Source organism: Astyanax mexicanus, chromosome 12 (assembly GCF_023375975.1).
Source record: "Astyanax mexicanus isolate ESR-SI-001 chromosome 12, AstMex3_surface, whole genome shotgun sequence".
In the NCBI taxonomy this organism is placed as follows: Eukaryota; Metazoa; Chordata; class Actinopteri; order Characiformes; family Acestrorhamphidae; genus Astyanax; species Astyanax mexicanus.
The window spans coordinates 20,843,020-20,863,838 of record NC_064419.1 but is presented as its reverse complement, the minus strand read 5'-3'; the positions used below and the strand labels follow the sequence as shown (position 1 = coordinate 20,863,838).

General features: G+C 35.2%; 1 protein-coding gene across 1 annotated transcript in view; it reads right to left on the bottom strand.

Moving 5' to 3' along the window:
• Positions 1–222: 222 nt before the first annotated feature.
• plp2b (proteolipid protein 2b) overlaps positions 223–20,819 on the bottom strand; it is a 30,182-nt gene continuing 9,585 nt past the window's right edge. Inside the window, exons 2-5 of the mRNA XM_022670633.2 lie at positions 6,352–6,507; positions 5,157–5,255; positions 4,571–4,667; positions 223–3,213 (exon numbers count right to left, since the gene is read on the bottom strand). Coding sequence (XP_022526354.2) covers positions 3,200–3,213; positions 4,571–4,667; positions 5,157–5,255; positions 6,352–6,507 — 366 coding nt within the window. The 3' untranslated portion in view covers positions 223–3,199. The remainder of the gene's footprint in view (positions 3,214–4,570; positions 4,668–5,156; positions 5,256–6,351; positions 6,508–20,819) is intronic.

The following is a 20,819-nucleotide window of genomic DNA, read 5'->3' as shown; positions in this document are numbered from 1 at the left end:
TTATTATACTGTCATTAGCATTGGCCATTTAGGAAAATCTGGAAAAAAATATCACCTACAAAATAATTTGGAACACAATGTACTACACTCTCTACACTCTTAGCGATTCTGGGCAGTGTAATTATAAATGCAAAATTATGGCAAAAATCTTCATCAAATCTCCAGAAGGTGGTGCTACATGCATTTCACACAAGGCTTTCATGCTTTAAAATAGCAGAGCTGTTCAAAATCTTATGATTTTATTGTTTGCACCCACACATTTCGACATGGTTACAACAGATGTTTATTGAGCAATGTGTCATAAAAAAAGAATGGTAACATTTTAGAGAACATATTTAACATTAAAAAAAAAAATACTGCAGAACTACTTTTGTCTGTATTATGTTGCAAGGATGAGCATAAAGATGCAGGAGAAACACTTTGACTTGGCTAAAATAAAACCAAAAAACCTGAGATTGTAATTGTTGACAGAAAAGAAATATACAGCTCTAGAAAAAAATTAGAGGCCACTTCAAAATGATCAGTTTCTCTGATTTTAATATATATATATAAACCACTGACAACATTTCTCCCAAGTCACAAATACAAATATTGTCATATAAAGCATTGTTTTTAGAAAATGAGAAATGGCCAAAATACTGAAAAGTGTACAGTGCTTTCAAACCTTAAATAATGCAAAGAAAACAATGCTAATGTTCTAAGAGTTCATAAATCAATATTTGATGGAATTACCCTGATTTTTAATCAAAGCTTTCATGCATCTTGGCATGCTTCACACAAATCTTTCACACTGCTTTTGGGTGACCTTATTCCACTCCTGGCACAAACATTCAAGCAGTTCAGCTTCACATGATTACATTCAGAGGTTTTTCAATGGAGTTCAGGTCTGGAAATTGACCCTCAACTTATTTGAATGTCAGTGAGCAATGGCAGAATGATAACAAGTGACCTATAAAAAGAATGGCAAATGGCAGCTGGGGTGAAGTGCATGGAAAGAACAGTTCAAAACAATCTCTTAGAGGCAGGGCTCAACCTACAAAAAGGATCATCTTCAATAAGAAGCAAAGAAGAGCCTGGCTGAAGTTTGCAAAAGATCATAGGAATTTGACTATAGAGGACTGGAGCAAGATCATTTTCAGCTTTGCTCAACACCTGGCCATGAAATGTCTAGATGGAGACCTGCAGAGGTGCACAAGGTGTGGATGAAGGACCACCCGATCAAGACCCTGTCGTGGCCAGCCCAATCTCCAGACCTGAACCCCATTGAAAAACTCAGGAATGTAATCAAGAGTAAGCTAGATGGTCACAAGCCATCAAACAAAGCTAACCTGCATGAATTTTTGAGCCAGGTGTGGCATAAGGTCACCCAAAAGCAGTGTGAAAGACTGGTGGAGAGCAAGCTGAGACACATGAAAGCTGTAATTAAAAGTCTGGGTTATTCTAACAATTATTGAACTCTTCCATTGATAAAACTTTAGTATCATTGTTGTTTCTAATTGAATATGAACTTGTTTTCTTTGCATTAGTTGAGGTTTGAAAGCACTGCCTCTTTTTCGTTAATTTGACAACTGCTCATTTTCTGCAAATAAATGCTCTAAATTACAAAATTTGATTTGGAATTTGGGAGAAATGTAGACAGTAGTTTATAGAATAAAATCACAATGCTCATTTTATTCAAACCTATACCTATAAATAGTTAAATCAGAGAAACGGATTATTTAGAAGTGGACTTTCCAGAGCTGTATACGGCATAGCTTAAGGCAACATTTTACAGTAAGGGAAACTATTAGTAAAATTCTTTAAAATTGCTCTAAAATCTAGTAGACTGTGTGGAAAGCTATAAGAAATTTTAATTACTGCACTCTTGAATAGAAAACAGTCAAAAAAGAAGCAAGGCACATGTCAGGTCCTTAGTTTAGGTACAACTAATCATAATTAACAATTGTTGCACGTAGAAAACAACGAAATTCAAACTTGAAGTTCCAAGACAAAGAAAAAACAATGCAAACAGTGCACAAACAACAGCATAACCCAATCACAACACAACTGTTACAGCACAGAGGGAAAAAAGAGCATTCTTCTTCCAATACAGTGAGGCATGATTTTATCTTTTAAGTATTTACTACCTCCTGTAGGATCAGTTTACGTCCATATCACTGGAAATTATGAAAAAGAAAAATGCAAAATATGTATTTTTTATTCACTGGATCAGTTTGGACAAAAGATGTACATATCTCTTTCCCAATCTCCTACGTTGCACAAATTAACTCTAATATTTCAGTTTCTACTGATTTGTAATTTCTATACGTTTATGTCTACTACTTATTTTTTATCTTTATAATCATATATTTTACCCACATTTTTCATGTTACTTGACAGCTGTACTGTCTTTGACTGTGTGTGACAAACTGATTGGGCTGGATTTAGCAGGTTTTGGGTAAACCCTAAATCCACTATTCTACTTCCATGGCACTTAAATTTGACCAAAATGCCACAATTTACACATAGCGGAGTAGCCTTTGAGGTAAGAGTTTAATATGGCAACATATGATCAAGTTATTACATAAAAAGACTTCTACTTTTAAAGTATACTATTGCTTCATTTCTGTTAAGAATAATAAACAAAGTTATCAAATATTAGTTACTTTTTAAAAATCAAATTTGTTTGCAAATGTAAATCTATGATGTTTGCCTTAGTTAGACTCAAAAATAGCACCTTTAACTTAAACTGAAGCAAGGCTTTCATCTCCCTTTCTTCTGTAATAGTCCCTCAATTACTCATCACACACGTGTTCATGTGATGATAAAACGGGTCCACTCAGCTTGGATCCACTGGTAAAATCACTGTTGCCTTTCTCATTACTTCTGTCCTTAATTTAAAATAATCTCCACCTGATATCAACAGACACATTTATACCACCAGTGAAATAATATTACTTTATCATCTGAATTTTATGCAGGTAGACCTTGGTTCAACCAAAATGCCAGTCAACGGCTTCTCCAGCCTTTTCCACTATGCAGTAATCAGTACAGAATTCAGTCTTATAAATAAGTGGACACCTACATTATTTAGAATTTCAAAGCATCCTCAACTCCACAACATTCAACTCATCATACCATCAGACCCCTGAAATTCTTCACCTGCCATTTTTAATCTTCCTTTTTCTGAGTGTTTCCATGGGAGTTGCTGAAATAGTGTTCAAACTCTCTCATCTGTGGGGGGGGGGCAAAGAATATTTTTAACGTTAGTACAGCAAGAGTGATACAGTAATCAGAGTTATTTGGTTTCATAATTTTAAGTTATACCACAGTTACTTCTGAACCTACAATGTGATTGGCTGAAAGGCTTTCTAAGTGTGCCGTTATCAGCTGTTATCTAAGCAATAATAAAAGAAGGAGTGTTATAATGTGTAATATGGCACTGCTGTGCTGCGGTCGTAGGCACAAGGCCATTATAGCACAAACCTTGAGTGTATTATTGTGATTATACCACACTTCTATTATCTCTGTTTTGTTTAAGTTTTTGAGTTAAAGAGGATGAGAAAATTCAATGTGTTTGGTTATAAAAACTACAGGAGTTGGCTGGTAAGCACTGCATAATTGCTAGGTTACCTGTATGTAGTGGAGTAATACACGCTTCGGTTAATAGCTGATAACAACACTCATAGAACGCCTTTCAGCCAATCACATTGCGGGGTCGGAACTAATGGTATAATCACAGTTTTTAAATTATACCACAGTTAGTTCTAAACCTGCGATGTGATTGGCTGAGAGGAGTTTTACTCTGCTACATACAGGTAACCTAGCAACGATGCAGCGCTTACAATCCAAACAGCGCAGCTACAAACAGAGCAGTACCAGAATGAAATGGAAACAGATAGTATTTTCTCGTCCTCTTTAACTCAAAATCTTTTAATAAACAGCGTAATGAAACTGTGGGAAAATCACAATAAAATACTCTACGGCCGCAGCACAACAGTACCAATACTAAGATTTAGCACTCCCTCTGGTGTATTATTGTTTAAATGAAATTCTGTCTAAATTTTATTTAAATAGTAAAAAGTAAAAATAAATAACAAAATTAAATTATAAAAACTGAGACAAATGCTTCTAAACTGTTCTAAACAGTGACACGCAATTACCATAATGAATAAAATGTTCAATATCTAGCAAATGTATTACTAAAATGATACCATGTCAACATCAGGGGATACATATTATAAATATAAACTATATGCAATGAATCCAGACAATGCCGGATCAGGCAATAGGAAAAAGAAGAATGAATCTGATCCAATTCTGTTTAAGATCTAGCGTGAAATAGCATATATTCACACGGGGATGTCATATTGTTACACCTGTTTCTGCAGTTTAAGCTTAAAAGCATAAGTTTAATTTTACAAACTCACTCTTAGCGAAGAGCTCCAATTAAAAAATAATAACAATTTTGTCAGAAAAAATATTGAATATTTACTGTATTTGGTATTACATGGAAACAACATAATTAAACACTTTGTGTGTGTTGGTGTGTGTGTGTGTGTGTGTGTGCATGTGTTGGTGTGTTCCATACCTGTGGAAGCAGCTGCACGCCCTCTAGTGTTCTTGATATCTTGGAAAACTGTGTAGGCATCATAACCAAACAAAATACCAGCGATTAGGCCAAACACCTGTAACAGAGAGAAGTACATATTCATTATACAACCACACAAAAAATATATATGTACTTAATTACTTTATTTAAGTGTGTGCATCATTTTAACATTAAATCATATATTATATCAAGACATTGCATTTCTGTTTATTTATATGACTTGAATATTATCAGTGTCACACAGAACCTTGTAACTTGTAACGTTTGAGTTCTTTTTTTTAATCTTTTAAATTATTTTAATCTGAGTACTGTTCTTTATGTTATTTCTAAAGTTTTTGATCAACAGGTCAATAACAATTGCCCAAAAGCAACTGGAATAAAAACAATGAAATCCATTGAAAGTTAATCCATTGTAAAGTGGTAATTGTCCGTAACCATAGAGATACAAAACTTTTTGCATGACAGTTGTGACAATAACATAAAATAACAGACACCTTCACTTTCATAATAACAGAGTATATTATATTGTATTATTTTATTATAAGATAAAAGAAAGTGGTCTGACCCCGCCTGCAATGCGCGCTCCATCACCTGACCCACCAATCACACAGAACAGAGAGGTGGCAATGTACAACACTGCACCAATCCCAGCACGGAACAAGTCCTGCAACACACATAAAGCTGCATTTACATCTGTGTGTTTATTAGATTCACACGAGACATCTCACAATTTACATGCTTTAACAACAAAATTATCTCTACAAGATCAGTAACATGCATTGTAAAAAAAATAAAACCTGGTGCATCTCAGAAAATTGTATTAACATTGAAAAGTTACTTCATTTCATTAATTCAGATCAAAATGTAAAACTCATATTATATTATATAAATGTATTACTCACAGAGTGATCTGTTTTAAGTGTTTATTTCTTTTATTGTTGAGCCATGTCATCTGCTGGTGATGGTCCAATGTGTTATTTATCAAGTCTAAAGTCAGTTTAGTGTTTTCCCAGAAAATCTTACAGCACTTCATGCTTCCCTCTGCTGACAGCTTTTGTGGAGATTCGGATTTCATTTTCCAGCAGGACTTGGCACACAGCCCAAATTGCCAAAATTACCAATTGGTCTTATATAAAATTAATTTTTTCTGAGATACTGACTTTTGGGTTTCCATTTCATTATGATCAATAAAATGAATAAACAATGTGTGTAATACATCTGAATAATATATAGGTTACACATTTTCAGCTGAACTACTGAAGAGAAAGTTTTAAAACATAAAAAATTATTTTCTGATATTCTGATTTTCTAATATCAAAATTGAATACTTTACAGATAAACTGCAATTAACATAAAATATTAGTATCAATGAGACAAAATCGTTCCTAAAATGACATGCATTTGCACATTCATTTGTGGCAGTACCGGCTGATGATCTAAAACCACATAAGAAAGTGACTCAAATCTGATTTAAGAAAAAAAAGTCTTGTGTTGATCTTCATCAGACTATGGCAACAAAATTAGAGTGGATTCATAAATAAATACACTATAGAATCATTATTTAATAACAACTATTAACACAACAAATTTATGCAATAAAGAGGGAGTGCATGTATTTAGTATTAAACTAAGATAATTGCAAAGTTTTGGGACCGGTTGAACTTGTTTTAGGAATGAAACTGATAATCATGGTAAACGCTCCATGATGTGCATTTATACGCATTGTGTGTGAACAGTGTAAATGTTAATTTGTTACATACAGTCCAGGTCCAGTTGATGAACTGGATCTGTTTGTCAAAGTCCATCATGAAGATGACAAAGAAGATGATGGCAAAGATCATCTCGCAGATAGCCAGAGCTGAATAACCTCCATACGCCGACGCTGCAAAGCAGATAATGATGATAAAGCTCAGGACCTACAGAAGAGAGAAACACAGAAAAACACAGAAAAAATGAAAAACTAAGAAAGAGTGAATGAAAGCAAGTTTTTGTACATGTTAATGAAGTAATGAAAAATAAGTACAAATATTTTTTTATATTTTAACCCTTGAATATAATTAAATCAGTAGTCTGTGAATTGTAATAAGGGTAATATACTTTTCATTCTGTGTAAATATGAAGTAGTGAAGAGTGGGTATTACAGCAAAAACATGATATGAAAATATACTCAAAATATATATATTTTTATCATTATTTACCGTAATGTGCCAGAAAAAGTAGTTGTATATTTGTAGAGTCTATCATGGATTTTCTTGGTGCTTAAAGAACAATGGAAAAACTGCATTATCTATTGCAAAGAGCAGATTCAATGGTTTTAAGCAAATATTAATTTAAAAATTGTTGGTTCTTATATGATATTTCAGGGATGCACCAAATAAAAATATTTGTCTGGTTCTTAGGTTCTTGGTCTGGTATGACAAAAAAAAAAAACTGTACGTATAAAAAAAAGTTTTGGACAAATATTGTCAGTTGACAAATATTCCCTGGATCCCTGTATTACTTTTTTCATATTGCCCACATCAAAGAACCCCTTTTTTTCTTTCAGCAACACTTTATAAAGTTCAGAAAACTAAAACTATTTACGATAGGAAACAATGAATAAATATACCATCTAATCAGCACTTTACTACAATCATTATTGTCATTATAATTTGTCTAAATCTGTTTATGTTTCTTTCTAAGCTATAGCTGACTAATATATTGCAGTAACAACATCATACTTTCTGCACAATAAATATGCTGTAAAATCCCATTACACTATTAGCAGCAGAAAGCAGAACAAAAACTACTCCTACTGCACTTCTCACACCAACAGATTGCTGGTGCTAGGTGTCTGTTAACAGCTACACTCTAAATTCCTCGTCTCCCGGGAAGTTTGTGGGGCTGTTTAAGCCATTTGTTTTTTTCTTCCTTTTTTTCGTAATTACCAGGGCATGGTGAGAAGAAACGGGGGAGTTAATTCCACTGCATTCCACACCCTATGCTAAATGGAGGTTAGTTACGTGAGACCCTTTACAGAGTTTCACACCAAGGACCCACAATTTTTAACATGAATACCACTGGGAAATGCATATGTGCACTAATTACACTCACCTCTGCACCTCATTTTACTGCATTCTCTACTTCTATTTGCTCCTATTTCAGCATTAGATGGAGACAAGCTGCAGTACTTTAAGTGTGGAAATAATAATAATAATAATAATAATAATAATAATAATTATAGTGGTAATAAGCCCCACCATCCTTTTTCAGTTAAGTATGACACCACAGCTCAAACCGAAATACACTTGCTCATACAGCTCTAGAAAAAAATAAGAGACCACTTTAATTTCTGAATTATTTTTTCTGATTTTGCAATTTATAGGTATATATGTTTGAGTAAAATGAACATTGTTGTTTTATTTTATAAACTACAGACAACATTTCTCCCAAATTCCAAATTAAAATATTGTCATTTAGAGCATTTAATAATAACAAAAGATTACAGTTTCAGGCCTCAAATAAAGCAAATAAAATAAGTTCATATTTATAAAGTTTTAGGAGTTCAGAAATCAATATTTTGTGGAATAACCCTGATTTTTAATCACAGTTTTCATGGATCTTGGCATGTTCTCCTCCATCAGTCTTTCACACTGCTTTTGGATAATTTTATGCCACTCCTGGTGCAAAATTCAAGCAGTTCATCTTTCTCTTGATTATATTCCAGAGGGTTTTAATTTGGTAAAATCAAAGAAACTCATAATTTTTAAGTGGTTTCTTATTTTTTTCCAGAGCTGTATATATATTTTTTAATTATGTTTATACATTTTCCTTCACAGAGTGTGTGCATGTACTGTCCCCTTAAAACATGATAACGTGTGTATCCACTTGACTCTGCTCCATTTAATGTTCAAATGGAAGCAACATGGAGAAGTCAAAGAGACACACAGAGCCAACTGACATTTAAGAATCCAAGAAACTTAAGCAGCATGTACCTAAAAAACTAAAACATTCCGTGCTTCGTCTATTAAAAAGGAAGAGTCTTCTAGTATATGTTAGAGGACCATAAATTAAAAGCTATTTATTCAGCCTGCCCTTTATGCAGTGTGAAGTGCAACTGAAAAAAAGTTTGTCTATATACTGTACTATACTATACTATACTATATATACTATATAATTATAGTGTATTTATTATTTTAACTGTCCATCTTTTCTTGAAAATCAATGTTTTAAAATGCAAAATGCAAATGCAATTCTCAATGCTGCAGTGACACGGGTATGTTGGTGGTGTTTAAGTGTTGTTGTCCTGGCATGAGTGGATTAGACAGTAGTGCTGCTGGAGGTTTTAAACACTGTGTTTAATCACTGTTTACTCTGTGACACTACTACCTTACTGCTCCACCTTGTAGCTATAAAGCCAGAGAAAGAAGCTCATCTGTTGCTGCACTGTTTGGCTACATTCTTATTACCAGGCTAAAGTGACTCAAATCAGATTTTTTGCACAATCTGATTTTTTCATGGCTATGTCAACGTGCTGATTTCTCAAATTCAGAGTCACGTTCATATGTGGTTCTAAATCAATGTGCGCATGTGAGGCGTTTCAGGAACACATTTGTTCACATTACACACAGATACAGATCACCCATATATGCGAATGTGAACCGTCAAGATAGCCAAATCTGATCTGAGAAAAAATCGGATTTGAGCAATGTGGATTGTAATGTGAACATAGCCTAACAGACCACCGCCATGCCAGTGTCACTGCAGTGCTGAAAATAATCCACCCCAAAATAATACTTGCTCTGTGGTGGTCTCTCATGTGGGGTCCTGACAGTTGAAGAACTGTGTGAAAGGAGGATAATAATATTAAAGTATGCGGAGAAACAGAAGGACTACAGTCTGTAATTATAAGATACAAAGTGCTATAAGCTGAAAAAGTGGAAACTGTCTGTAGAAACAAGGTGATCATAATCGGTTTATATGTGTTGCTTGATAAGTGCTGAAAGAGTATTAATACTAATGAAATGCAATAAAGGGTTTATGCGATTTTAAGCTTTACATTACCAGACTCTTCTTTTACAATATAGCTGTGTAACTGCTGGTCTAGCCACTTTTGGGACACAAGTGATGCCTGTGTAATGTTTCTAATTTGACAGGTCTGCCCATCATCAGAAAAAACTACCATATTTGACCTGTATTTACATAAGCCACTCTTGATAACTAAACAAACTCACGGCATGCTTGTTACATTACATTACATTACATTACATTACATTTGGCAGACGCTTTTGTCCAAAGCGACTTATACAATATTGAAGTGCAAATAATAGAAGAGGTTAAGTACAAAAATAATATTGAAGTGCAAATAATAGAAGAGGTTAAGTACAAAAATAATAGAAGTTAAAAATAAAACATCTATAGATAGGGTCTTAAGGAGGTCAGAGGGAAATAATGGGATAGAGGAGTAGAGAAGAGGAAGAAGGAGATGAGGTTAGAATTAGTTAGTTTGTTAGAGGTGTTAGGAGAGTAAGTTAATTGTTAATTTAACAATGGGCAGTCTATCCGGTGAGCTTCCAAAAACTCAAAGTACAAATCATCATCTATGACTCACTGACTGTTGCAACAGTAAACTTGATAAAACAGCAATATTTCCATTACTTAACGACACACACACACACACTTATTGACACTGATATCTGATACACACAGGATATACAGTGCAAACCTCTTAGGCAAGTCTATTTAAATGTAACTCTTTGTCTGAACAGGTTCGCTAATTGGATCTCAGACACTGATGCATAAGGATATACTAGGAATAAAAATTTGTAATAATCAGTGGTGTACAGAAATATTACAACATCATGTCCCGCAAAAAAAAAAGTCATTTTGTACTCGTCTTCAGATTCAGATTAGCCTAGTTTAAGTGGGTCTTCGGTGTGTTTACACCTGGTCTTTATGTGTTCAGATGAAATCTAAGTGTGATCTGACCACAAAAACACCTTAATATGATTAGCTGAAGCAACAATTGGGTGATAACTCCAAATACTAATACTTAGATTGGCCTTAATTTTACACATCATGTTCACAAATGTTCACATTATTATACGGGGTCAGCTGCTCAGTGCATGTGTGAAGTGCGCTTCACAACCTTACACTTTGCACACATGCAGGATTGAGCATTTGTGCTTGTAAATATGCCACAAAGAGAAGGAGCAACAGCTGGCCACCCTTGGTCAGCAGCATCTGCTCAGTTAGCAGAACATAGAGAAGAGGGCGTGTCTGTCATGCAGGACATTCTGGAAATCTTGCTGACGTAATCCAGTGCGGTCAGTGCTTGCTTTGAATAGTACCATAGTGGTTGAAACAAATGTGGTTATTTAGTGACCCAGTTCTGCGGCGGTTCTACATGATTTTCATGCAAAATTTTAAATATCAGTACCCAGTAAGTACCTAATGTAACAACTAACTTTCTCGAAATAATACAGCTACATACAGTAATTTAGTGCAGATGTGCTGCTAAATAATAATACTGCACTATTTTTTTGTAAACAGTTTATATAATGCTTTGGGCTGATATGTTCTATTTGTTAACATAATTTTTTTAATGTCAATTTTATATTGTGTTTAATATCTTATAAATAGAGGTGGACTCTTGTTTGTTTGTTACCTTTTTTAAGAAAACGCCTTAATGCTAGAGTGGTGAATAATGCTAACGGCACCTAGAGGACTCCAGAGGGCGCTCTACTAGAACATGGTTGTAAAATGAAAGGATCGGTACTGGATTGGACCTAAACCGAGACCACTCACTGCAATGGATGAAATGGATTTCATGTATCGTATGAGCAAATTGTGCCAAGAGCATAAGAGCATCAGCATGCTACTGGGCAAGTGATCTGACTTGGCTATAAGTCCTAAATAGACGATACATGATCCAATAAAATATTTTTCTGGACCACTCTCTGGATTAAGATGACCAAAGTCTGTATTACAGTAAGAAACATCCTGACAGATAAAACACCAAAAAACGAAAGAAATCGTCTTTCAAAAGCGGAAGCCATTACAGGTCTAGTGCCTCTCCTGGCTGGTTGCTGTACAATGTGTTGCTCTGGTAATCCGCACACATTTCAGTGACAAATCATCTTATTTTTCTTTTCTCATATTTCTCCTCTAAACTGTCATTAATGTTTTAATACTAAAGTTAGTTTTTCCTGTGCTAATATTCACACACTTTTTTTCCTCCCACAGAAATCAGTTAAAACATTACTCTGCTGTGTCATATGAAATATTGACCAACAGCCTTGGCTGAAATAGACTGTCTAAAATTTTGGACAGGGACCAAAAACTATTTTAAACATGACTTTTTTTATTCTTTTAATGGTTCATAGCAGCTCAAAGTTAAAATTGGACTGTAGTATTTAGTTTGTCTCAGTGGCAAAAATAGCAGAGCTGAGCTCCAGTTTTGTAAGGTAATTGAAACATAAATCATTTCGTAATAAAGTAAATCAACTATACTTTTACTGTTGAAACAATACACATACTGGACAAACTGGTTACCCAGAGGAAAACCTGATCCTAATTTCTGATAATTTAGGCTGGACTGTAAACACAGAGCGTGATGTTGGTTTCATTACTATAGAACGAAAAGGACTGGTACCACCGTGTCCAAGTTTTTAATAGCTATTCATTATATAAGAAAATTTCAGTGTGCCTTATAATCTGGATCAATTTATGTATAAGTTCGACCAGTCAGGTTGTAAAAAGCAGTAAAGCCACTCCTGAAGTACAGCGTTATACAGGAGTTTCAGTTTGGGTTTCTCCAGCACCGAGGCTAAAGCATTATTAGCATTAGCTGCTAACCACAGCATTAGCTCTTTTACCATTCAGAGGCAAGTATATCAGACTGTAGCCTGCATGTTTACTGTGTTAAAACAAGCTACTTGGGAACCGCTAGCTAATAGCACCCTGGCTCACCGGAACACTCCGGGTTCCTCAGTGTAGTGCTGTCGTGCTAGCACTGCTACTAACCGCACTGTTGAAAATATTGTAAATATAAGCTTACTGTAAATAAACAGAAGTGCTTTACTCACCCAAATAAAAATTTCAGAAGAGAAATCTGTTTAGATTTATATCCCGCACTCATTTGACTTTAAAAGATGTTTTTTTTTATTAATTACATTTTTTTTACTTATAATACGTTGTGCCTTATAGTCCGTAAAATACAATATAACAATTGAGACAGAATTACTGCATAAAATTGCATAAAACTGCTGGGTTAAAAAAAAAAAAAAGAATTTCACAATTTCACATTCTGGAAAATTTGACTTCCACACCTAAAATCTAACTTTTGCTTCCAGTATTTTTAAATATGCATCATTTGTGTTGTTACTGAATGCATTAGTGAAAAATATTAATGTAAAACATGATTTCAAATGTTTAACTGCTAAACTACTTACAGTACATCTAGTACATCACTTTGCTAGTATTTTTTCTGTTTTAAAAGCAAATCATTCAGTAGATTTTGTCCAATATTTCATATTTGCATTTAGCCCAGGTAATAGTGATATGGTAATTTTGCACTACACCATTAGTCAAAATTGCAAGCTGTATTTTTTACTGAGTTTTTAATGCTCACATGTAATACTCCATAGAGTAATAAATAAGTAATAAGTAAAGTCCGGTAGATGATATTCAGCAGTCTAAATTTAAATGATCATAAAAGAGTATTCCTTTCCCTGTCTAAAGACTCTATCTGGGCCAGCTAAAAGACTCTACCCATTTGTGTAAGAAGTTTTTCTCCTGCCCACTGTAGAACTGTGGGTGTGTATTGTGGGCTCTTTTGTTTATTGTTGATTGTGCATTGTTACTACTGAGTTACAAGCTATTAGTCTATTATTCTATTATTATACTATTATAATTATCATTCAGTCAGGTCTATTTTTAAAGCCCAGTCCCATGTCTAAATATATTGATACAGAGCTCAAAACTTAATCAGATACATTCAGCTCATTTATATATTAGTACTGTGGGCAGATGACTGTAAATGTTTTAAATATTACTCAGAAGCAATAGTAAAGTACTCTATTAGTAATCAGATCTACAGTAATGGCCGCAACAGACATTCCCCTATAGACGTCAGGTGATATGAAGGTCTATAAATAGAATCAGGGGAACTCCAGACACAACAAAGGTACAACTTTAGCGTTGCCCAGATAATGCTGTCCACAAACCCCTGCGGTTTTACCTTAGATATATTTGTGAATTTTGCAAAGCTGTCAAATGTCAGAGGAAAAGCATCAGTTCTGTAATGATGGGACAAAGGGTGATGGACAACAAGGTTCAGGGTCTCAGATACTAATGACATCTCCTCACTAACACTACCCAAACATATTAAACCTTTTCTTTTAAAATATCTTTCCATCACCAAAACTTAGATGTCCATAAAACACTGGCTCAACCCCCTTAAGGTCAACCTAGGACAAATTACTGTACGTTTTAAAAATAGTACCAAATCATTTGAAGAAACTTAAGCTGAACATAAGCTCATAGGTTAAGGTGAAAAGCCAAACCCAATTACTGAGTATAGCTAGTCTTGAGAAGCAATTTAACTATTTATTATATTTAAATATTTATTTAATTTAATGTATTGGCAGCATGTTATTGTCAATATCAATATTAAACTGAATACTGTTTGGCTGTTTATTGTTTTGTTGAGGAATTGTTGAGGGTCTCAAAAACTATTGCAACTGTGACCTAAAAGATCATTAGAAATAAGGAAGCTGTGCACATGTATTTGTAAACTTGTATTTGTGTTTGTGTATACATATATAGAAAAAAAGGGTGGTGTAGCCAATAGATGAAAGATGAAGGCCTGGCCAGAACTAATCCGAAACACCTGGCTCTAATATTATAATAGTGTTTGATTATTTTGACCAGGCACGTTAAAACAGATTCTGAGCTAAGATCTAAGAAGTGGTATTAGGAACCACTGGCTTGAACACGTCTGCAACACTTCAGCTTTTTCATTTTTCACTTTTTTTCCAAGTCAGGCATTCTAGGCAGGCTAAAAAAAGGCATTTTTTCCACCATGGACGCCAGTGAAAAAAACAGAGAGAGAAAGAAGGCATGCATTCTTATCAGCCCACTCTTCTGAACTGGAGTGAGCAGGGGGTGTGCCCATAAATTATGGCCAGCCTTTTTTTTTTGCCCAGCCCCCCTGTCCAGTCTCAATCCGCTTAGTCTGACAAATGTTTAACACTGTCAACACACTCCCTTAGCTAACAGAATGAACTACTGTAGCATGCCAAAGATTAGAAAAGGTTCGGCTACTGAAAACACATCACAGTGTTAGAGTCACAGCTTCAGTGTTAAGAGTTACTGTTATAGTGTGGTTTACGCTGCATTTACACTGCTCTCTCGCTTTAACGGACATGAACACACAGAAATAGGTAGATTTGGCACCCCCAAAAATAAGACAGCAGAAAAAGCAGAAACTCTCTAAATTCTGCACCTCCGCCATGAAATTCACCCCCTCTCTTGAGCGTGTTTCTTAAAATTTGCCAAAGCAATTATCTCTGCTTTCATCAAGAAGATGATGTGTACCCGCTGCCGAGTCATGTCGGGGTGCAGATTTAGGCACTACTATGGTGCCGAATTCAACACCTCCACCAGGAAAGACACCCCCTCTGGGGAGAGGCTGCAGGTGACGTTTCTTTTTCCTTATTTCTTAGGAGTCAGCGTAGCTGAGAAAAGTATCTCTAGTATTTCTATTTTCTAAGTAAAGTTAAAGCCAAGAAGACGTGGGTGTGCGCTGCCAATAGAGGGTGCTTTTCCTGGCTGGGGTTCTAATTTCAGCACAACAACTAATAACTGATCAGTTTTTATCATATATGTATATAATTCAGACATTGTACGCATATTTTTTTCTAACAACAGTAAATGTAATGGGGAGTAACATGTTTAGGTTGTAAAGTCATCTTTGGCTGGATTTAACTAATAATAAACAGAAGTACAGAAATAATGTATTTTGGTTTTTTTGTGATTAACAGTAATTCTGCAAATGTTGTTCTAAGTCACTATAGGGTGGGCTTTCATTCATTTTAACAAATGTGTCCCCCCTAATGTCAAACCTGCCCCTAAACTGCAATCATTTTCACCAGAATGTTTAAATTTAGAACAAATGTTTCATACGTTGCACTGAGAACAAGTATCAGGCAAACACTTGCTCTCTTCTGATTGGATAGACGCATCACATGGACAGATTAATTTACATAAATTTAGTATTGGCTCAGCTTTTCGTTACACCGTATCCAAACACTCTACATGCCAGACCCATGATGACCCACCTGGCTAGGTCTGATAGAACCAACGCTTCCCAATTAAATGAATGGGATTAATTACTGTGTGTTTATGTGACAGAACAGTGTGAATGCAGCATAAGCAACAGTATGACAGGTTTAAATGAATTGATTAAGTAACTACTGACTAACAGTGCTTCATAGTGACATTAGAAACATAACCATGGTAACAGACAATTTCTTAAAAAAGAGAAAATGGCAAGTGATCATATTTCATTAGTAACATGGTCAGGATGTATCATCAGAAATTAAGTTTAAGATCAAGAGTGTAAGCACTAACAGCTCATCAGCAAAGCTTTAGTCAGTATCTTCTGATTTGAACTGTGAGGTGCCTTTCCACGCTCAGGGTTGCCGGGTATATATACAAACAGCATACAAACAGTGAGCTGCAGCCATAGAAACAGGCAAGCTATTTGTATGGTTAGGCTTTAGTATGGTTTCTAACCATAGCTGGGTAATTTATCATCACCACTAGTGTATTAGAGACAAGTATTGTTTTGGAATTGATCACTGAATTAATCCTGTAACCAGGTATATTTAGTTTCTCTTTTTACATAATTTTTTTTTTGGCAGATAAGTACAATAATAATATAATTACTGGCCCATAATTCATATTCTGGTGATCCTCTCATATACAGCTCTGAAAAAACATTAAGAGACCACTTTAGATTCTGAATCAGTTTCTCCAATTTTGCTATATATACCTATATCTATAGGTACATGTTTGAGTAAAATGAACATTGTTGTTTTATTTTATAAACTATGGACAACATTTCTTTCAAATTCCAAATACAAATATTGTCATTTAGAGCATTTATGTGCAGAAAATGAGTAATTGTTGAAATAATAAAAAGCTTTTTTAAGAGTTCAAAAATCAATATTTGGTGGAATAACCCTGGTTTTTAACCACAGTTTTCATGCATCTTGACATGTTTTCCTCCACCAGTCTTAAACACTGCTTTTGGATAAATTTATGCCACTCCTGGTGCAAACATTCAAGCAGTTCAACTTGGTATGATGGCTTGTGATCATCCATCCTCCTCTTGATTATATGCCAGATGTTTTTTTAGTTAGGTAAAATCAAAGAAATTTTTAGGTAGTCTCTTATTTTTCTCCAGAGCTGTATATTAATATTGTAACACAAAAACTTGAGCAAAATAATTTAAAAGTTTTAAAAGTCTTTGGTAAAGTCTGTTGTCTTAATTTTTCATCTCATTTAAACTCTTTTTTAAACTGCATTTTACTTCTTACATTCAATTGGTGTGTGATGTAGGTCCCAACTGAAAGGGATCGGCTATGTTGGCTCCAGCTGCCCAGTCAGAATGCCAGTAAAAGCTGGAGGGCTGTAGGGGCGGGGTGAGGTGATGTAAGCAGCCAGTCTTCAGCTCATATGTATCAGAGCTTTATAAGTCGTGGGGACTGGCACAAGCTGCCTCTGTGATGCCCAGTGGCTTACTGAACTCCAGCTTTCATACAATGAGCCTCTATGCAGGCCTGCTGTTCAGGACCGCTGTTTCGGCCCCTTTAAAAACACCCACTACTGAAGGATCACCCGCCCCTCTGTACCACACACACCGACCAATGCCACGAGGAGTCAAACAGGAACACACAGAACACACAAAGCCTAACAGGCACAAATAAAGGAGCATATCATGACTGTCATATCAAAACCTCATTTGACTTTTTAACACCAGGTGAAAACACCAGCTGCCCTTTATAGTGTGTAAACACCATGTGACAACAATTGTGTGGAATAAAATCCTAAATTTAATTTTCATCATGCTTTCTATTATTAAAGGAGCATTAGTTGACTATTTCTCCCTTTTTAAAGTATTTTAAAACTGTGAATTATGTAGAGCATCTCATTACTCCACCTACCTCCATGTCATCAACTCCCCAATATTCCACCCCATATCAACCTCCAATTACTTCACCTGAATCCCCTATACTCCACTCCATTCATCTGAACACACCATTACTCCACCCCCTCTTCTCAGTTCTTCATTACATCACCACAACTCCTCAAAACCTCACCCCATCTCTATGCCATTTTCTTAATGGCCTATTACCCCACCCCTATCTTTCTAATGCTTCATTACTCCACCCCATCTCCCTAACACCCCAATACTCCACCCCATCTTCCCAACACCCATTTACTCCACCCATCTCCTTAAAACCCAATTACTCCAACCCTATCCCCCTAATGCCCCATTACACCATCCCATTCCCATCTCCTCAATGCCCCATTACTTTACCCCATCTCCTCAACACCCAATTACTCCACCCCATCCTACTAACACAACTTTAATAAACCCTCTCTTTAAATAATCTCCTCAACACCCAATATCTCCACGTCAATTGCCTCAACACCCACTGCATGTGACATGCAATTTTTATCAATTCCATTTTTTTTGGCAAATTATTATGAATAGTTTATACATAATCCCTACAAACATCAACCCACAGTCAGACACTGAGCCCTGAAGGTCACATACACACTCCTGAGGCATAGACTCATGAATGTACTATTTTGTACACAAACATACTGCACAGCTCTATGAACTTTACACCTAAACACTGGCAACAGCTATAGAGCCGACACAGTGACTAATGCTAATGCCACACCCACTGGCTTCAAACGGCTAAACGCCCTCATACAGAGGTCAGCATATTTCTGCATATGTTTAAACTTCTGTTTTAAACCCAAAGTTGTTCCTCTTACTAACTGTACCTACAGGAAGCAATAGCTGGAATAGCTGGTATTTACTAAACTGAAGAAGGTACTTGCCAGTAAAAAACGACATAATATTTTCATGAATGAAACTATACTCAAATAGTGCTGCTTTCTGTAAAGGTACTGATATGTAAGAAACAGCAGCAGTACAGTTTTGCAGCAGCTATGCCCTGGAAAATATCTATAGATCCTTTATATTATTAATTATCTGTGGCAAATTAAATGAATGCCCATTTGCTGTTTAATTAAACAGCTTAACATATCATTTTCTCAGATATTCTCTTTTCGTACACATTATTCTCTTATTAATCAACACTAATCAAATATAAATCTAAATATTTTCACACAAAAAAACGAGCTCCCCAAAAAGCCAAGCCAAGCATTTTCTGCCTGTGGTTTCTACAGTGCGTAATGTTAAGAAATCACATTTCAGGGGAATTGTGCCCAAAACTACTGACAAGTAAAATATGACTGCCAAGAACCAAGAGGGTGGTGCATCATTTCCTTGTGCAGAGTAAATTGCACAATCATAATCTTCATGAAACAGTCGCAGGAAACCTTGAAGTGACATTGATGTGCCATAAATAATTAAATATTTGAAGTCTGCTACTGAACATCTAGACACTCTTCAAGTCAGAAGAGTTTTAGAAAAAAAAACATAACGCAGATATAATGTATGTCTAAACATTTAAAGGAAATTTATAGAACACCTTGCCATCTGTGAAGGTCATGCAAGTGGCACTAGCAATATTACTCAAATGGGAAGAAAGTTTTCTACAAAATATCAACAAAACCTGGATGCAAGCGTCAAAACATCTGTTCAAAAGCTGAAGATGGACTGTGGATGTCTTCTCAAACATAATCCAAACCATACCAAAAAATCATTCATGCACTACCTGAAGAGATACAATCTAAACCAAGAAGACCCCAGAACATCTCAGCACTATAGGTCTTCAGCAAAGAACAGGAAGAAATCAAACTACAAAAGATAAAATATGTTCAGCTTCAAAAAGTCTTTATACATACTAGTGTGACAGTTCAGTACATATAGTCGCACAAATAATACAGTGCACCTTCTACCCAGACATTTTAAGCTGTAAACGGATGGATTTGCATGACGGGAACTGTGGTGGTTTGGGAGTATTGCTTCAGTAACTCTCGTCTGTCCGCCTCATTTTCTCCATCATCTCTCTCTCTCTCTTAAAGCAACGAGTAAAGGGAGTGACTGCTGCACTCATTTGACCTCACTTTTTTTTTATCTCACTGTTCTCTCCTTTGGATTTGTAACAACTGTTATCAGCCTGTAGCCTGCTGCTAACCCCGGTTAGCACTGCTGAAGCAGCATTAGCATTAGCAGTTAATCGCGCTAGCTCTTTCTCTGTTCAGAGGGAAGTACATTGGACTGTAGCCTGTGTGTTAAAACAAGCTTCGTGGGATGAACCACTAGCTAAAATCACCCTGGCTTACTGGAGCACTCAGGGTTTCTCAGTGTAGTCCTGTCAGGTTCCATAGTTAGCCGCTAATGCTAATACTCCAGCTGGAAATTCAGGAATCTAAGTTTACTGTAAATAAATGGACATGCTTTACTCACCCAAATAAACAGTTTTAAGGAAAGAATTGTTGTTTGACTTTTAAAAAAGGTATTTTTTTATTATAGTTATTATCTTTTATTATAGTTATTTTTATTATAGTTATTATAGTTTTTTTTATAGTTTTATTTACTTAGCTTAGCTTTACTTAATTTACTTAAGGCTGGCATTACAGCTCGGCAAAGATATTACAAGTTCTATTAATAAAATTATAAAGTTGAAGTTCAGATTATGTAATCATCAGCATATAAAGCTTTGTTTTGAAAAAAACTAAAAACTAAAAAAAAATGAAACTAAATGTTGTCCTTCAGAAATTTGAATTCTTACTTTTTTGCTGTAATTATGGTTATTTTATTAATGTAAGTAATTTAAGTAATGTATCATATATTGTATACATTTCCTGGCATATCTGTCCTGTTATCTGTGCTGCTTTATAATTCACCATTTGGGATAAGTAAATCATTACCTTTTTATATGTTTTTAAACATTATCTTGTCCATGTAAATATTGTTGTCAGACAATGGTTCATTTATTGTTGTGTTTAAACCACAAGCACTAGATAGCATTAAATA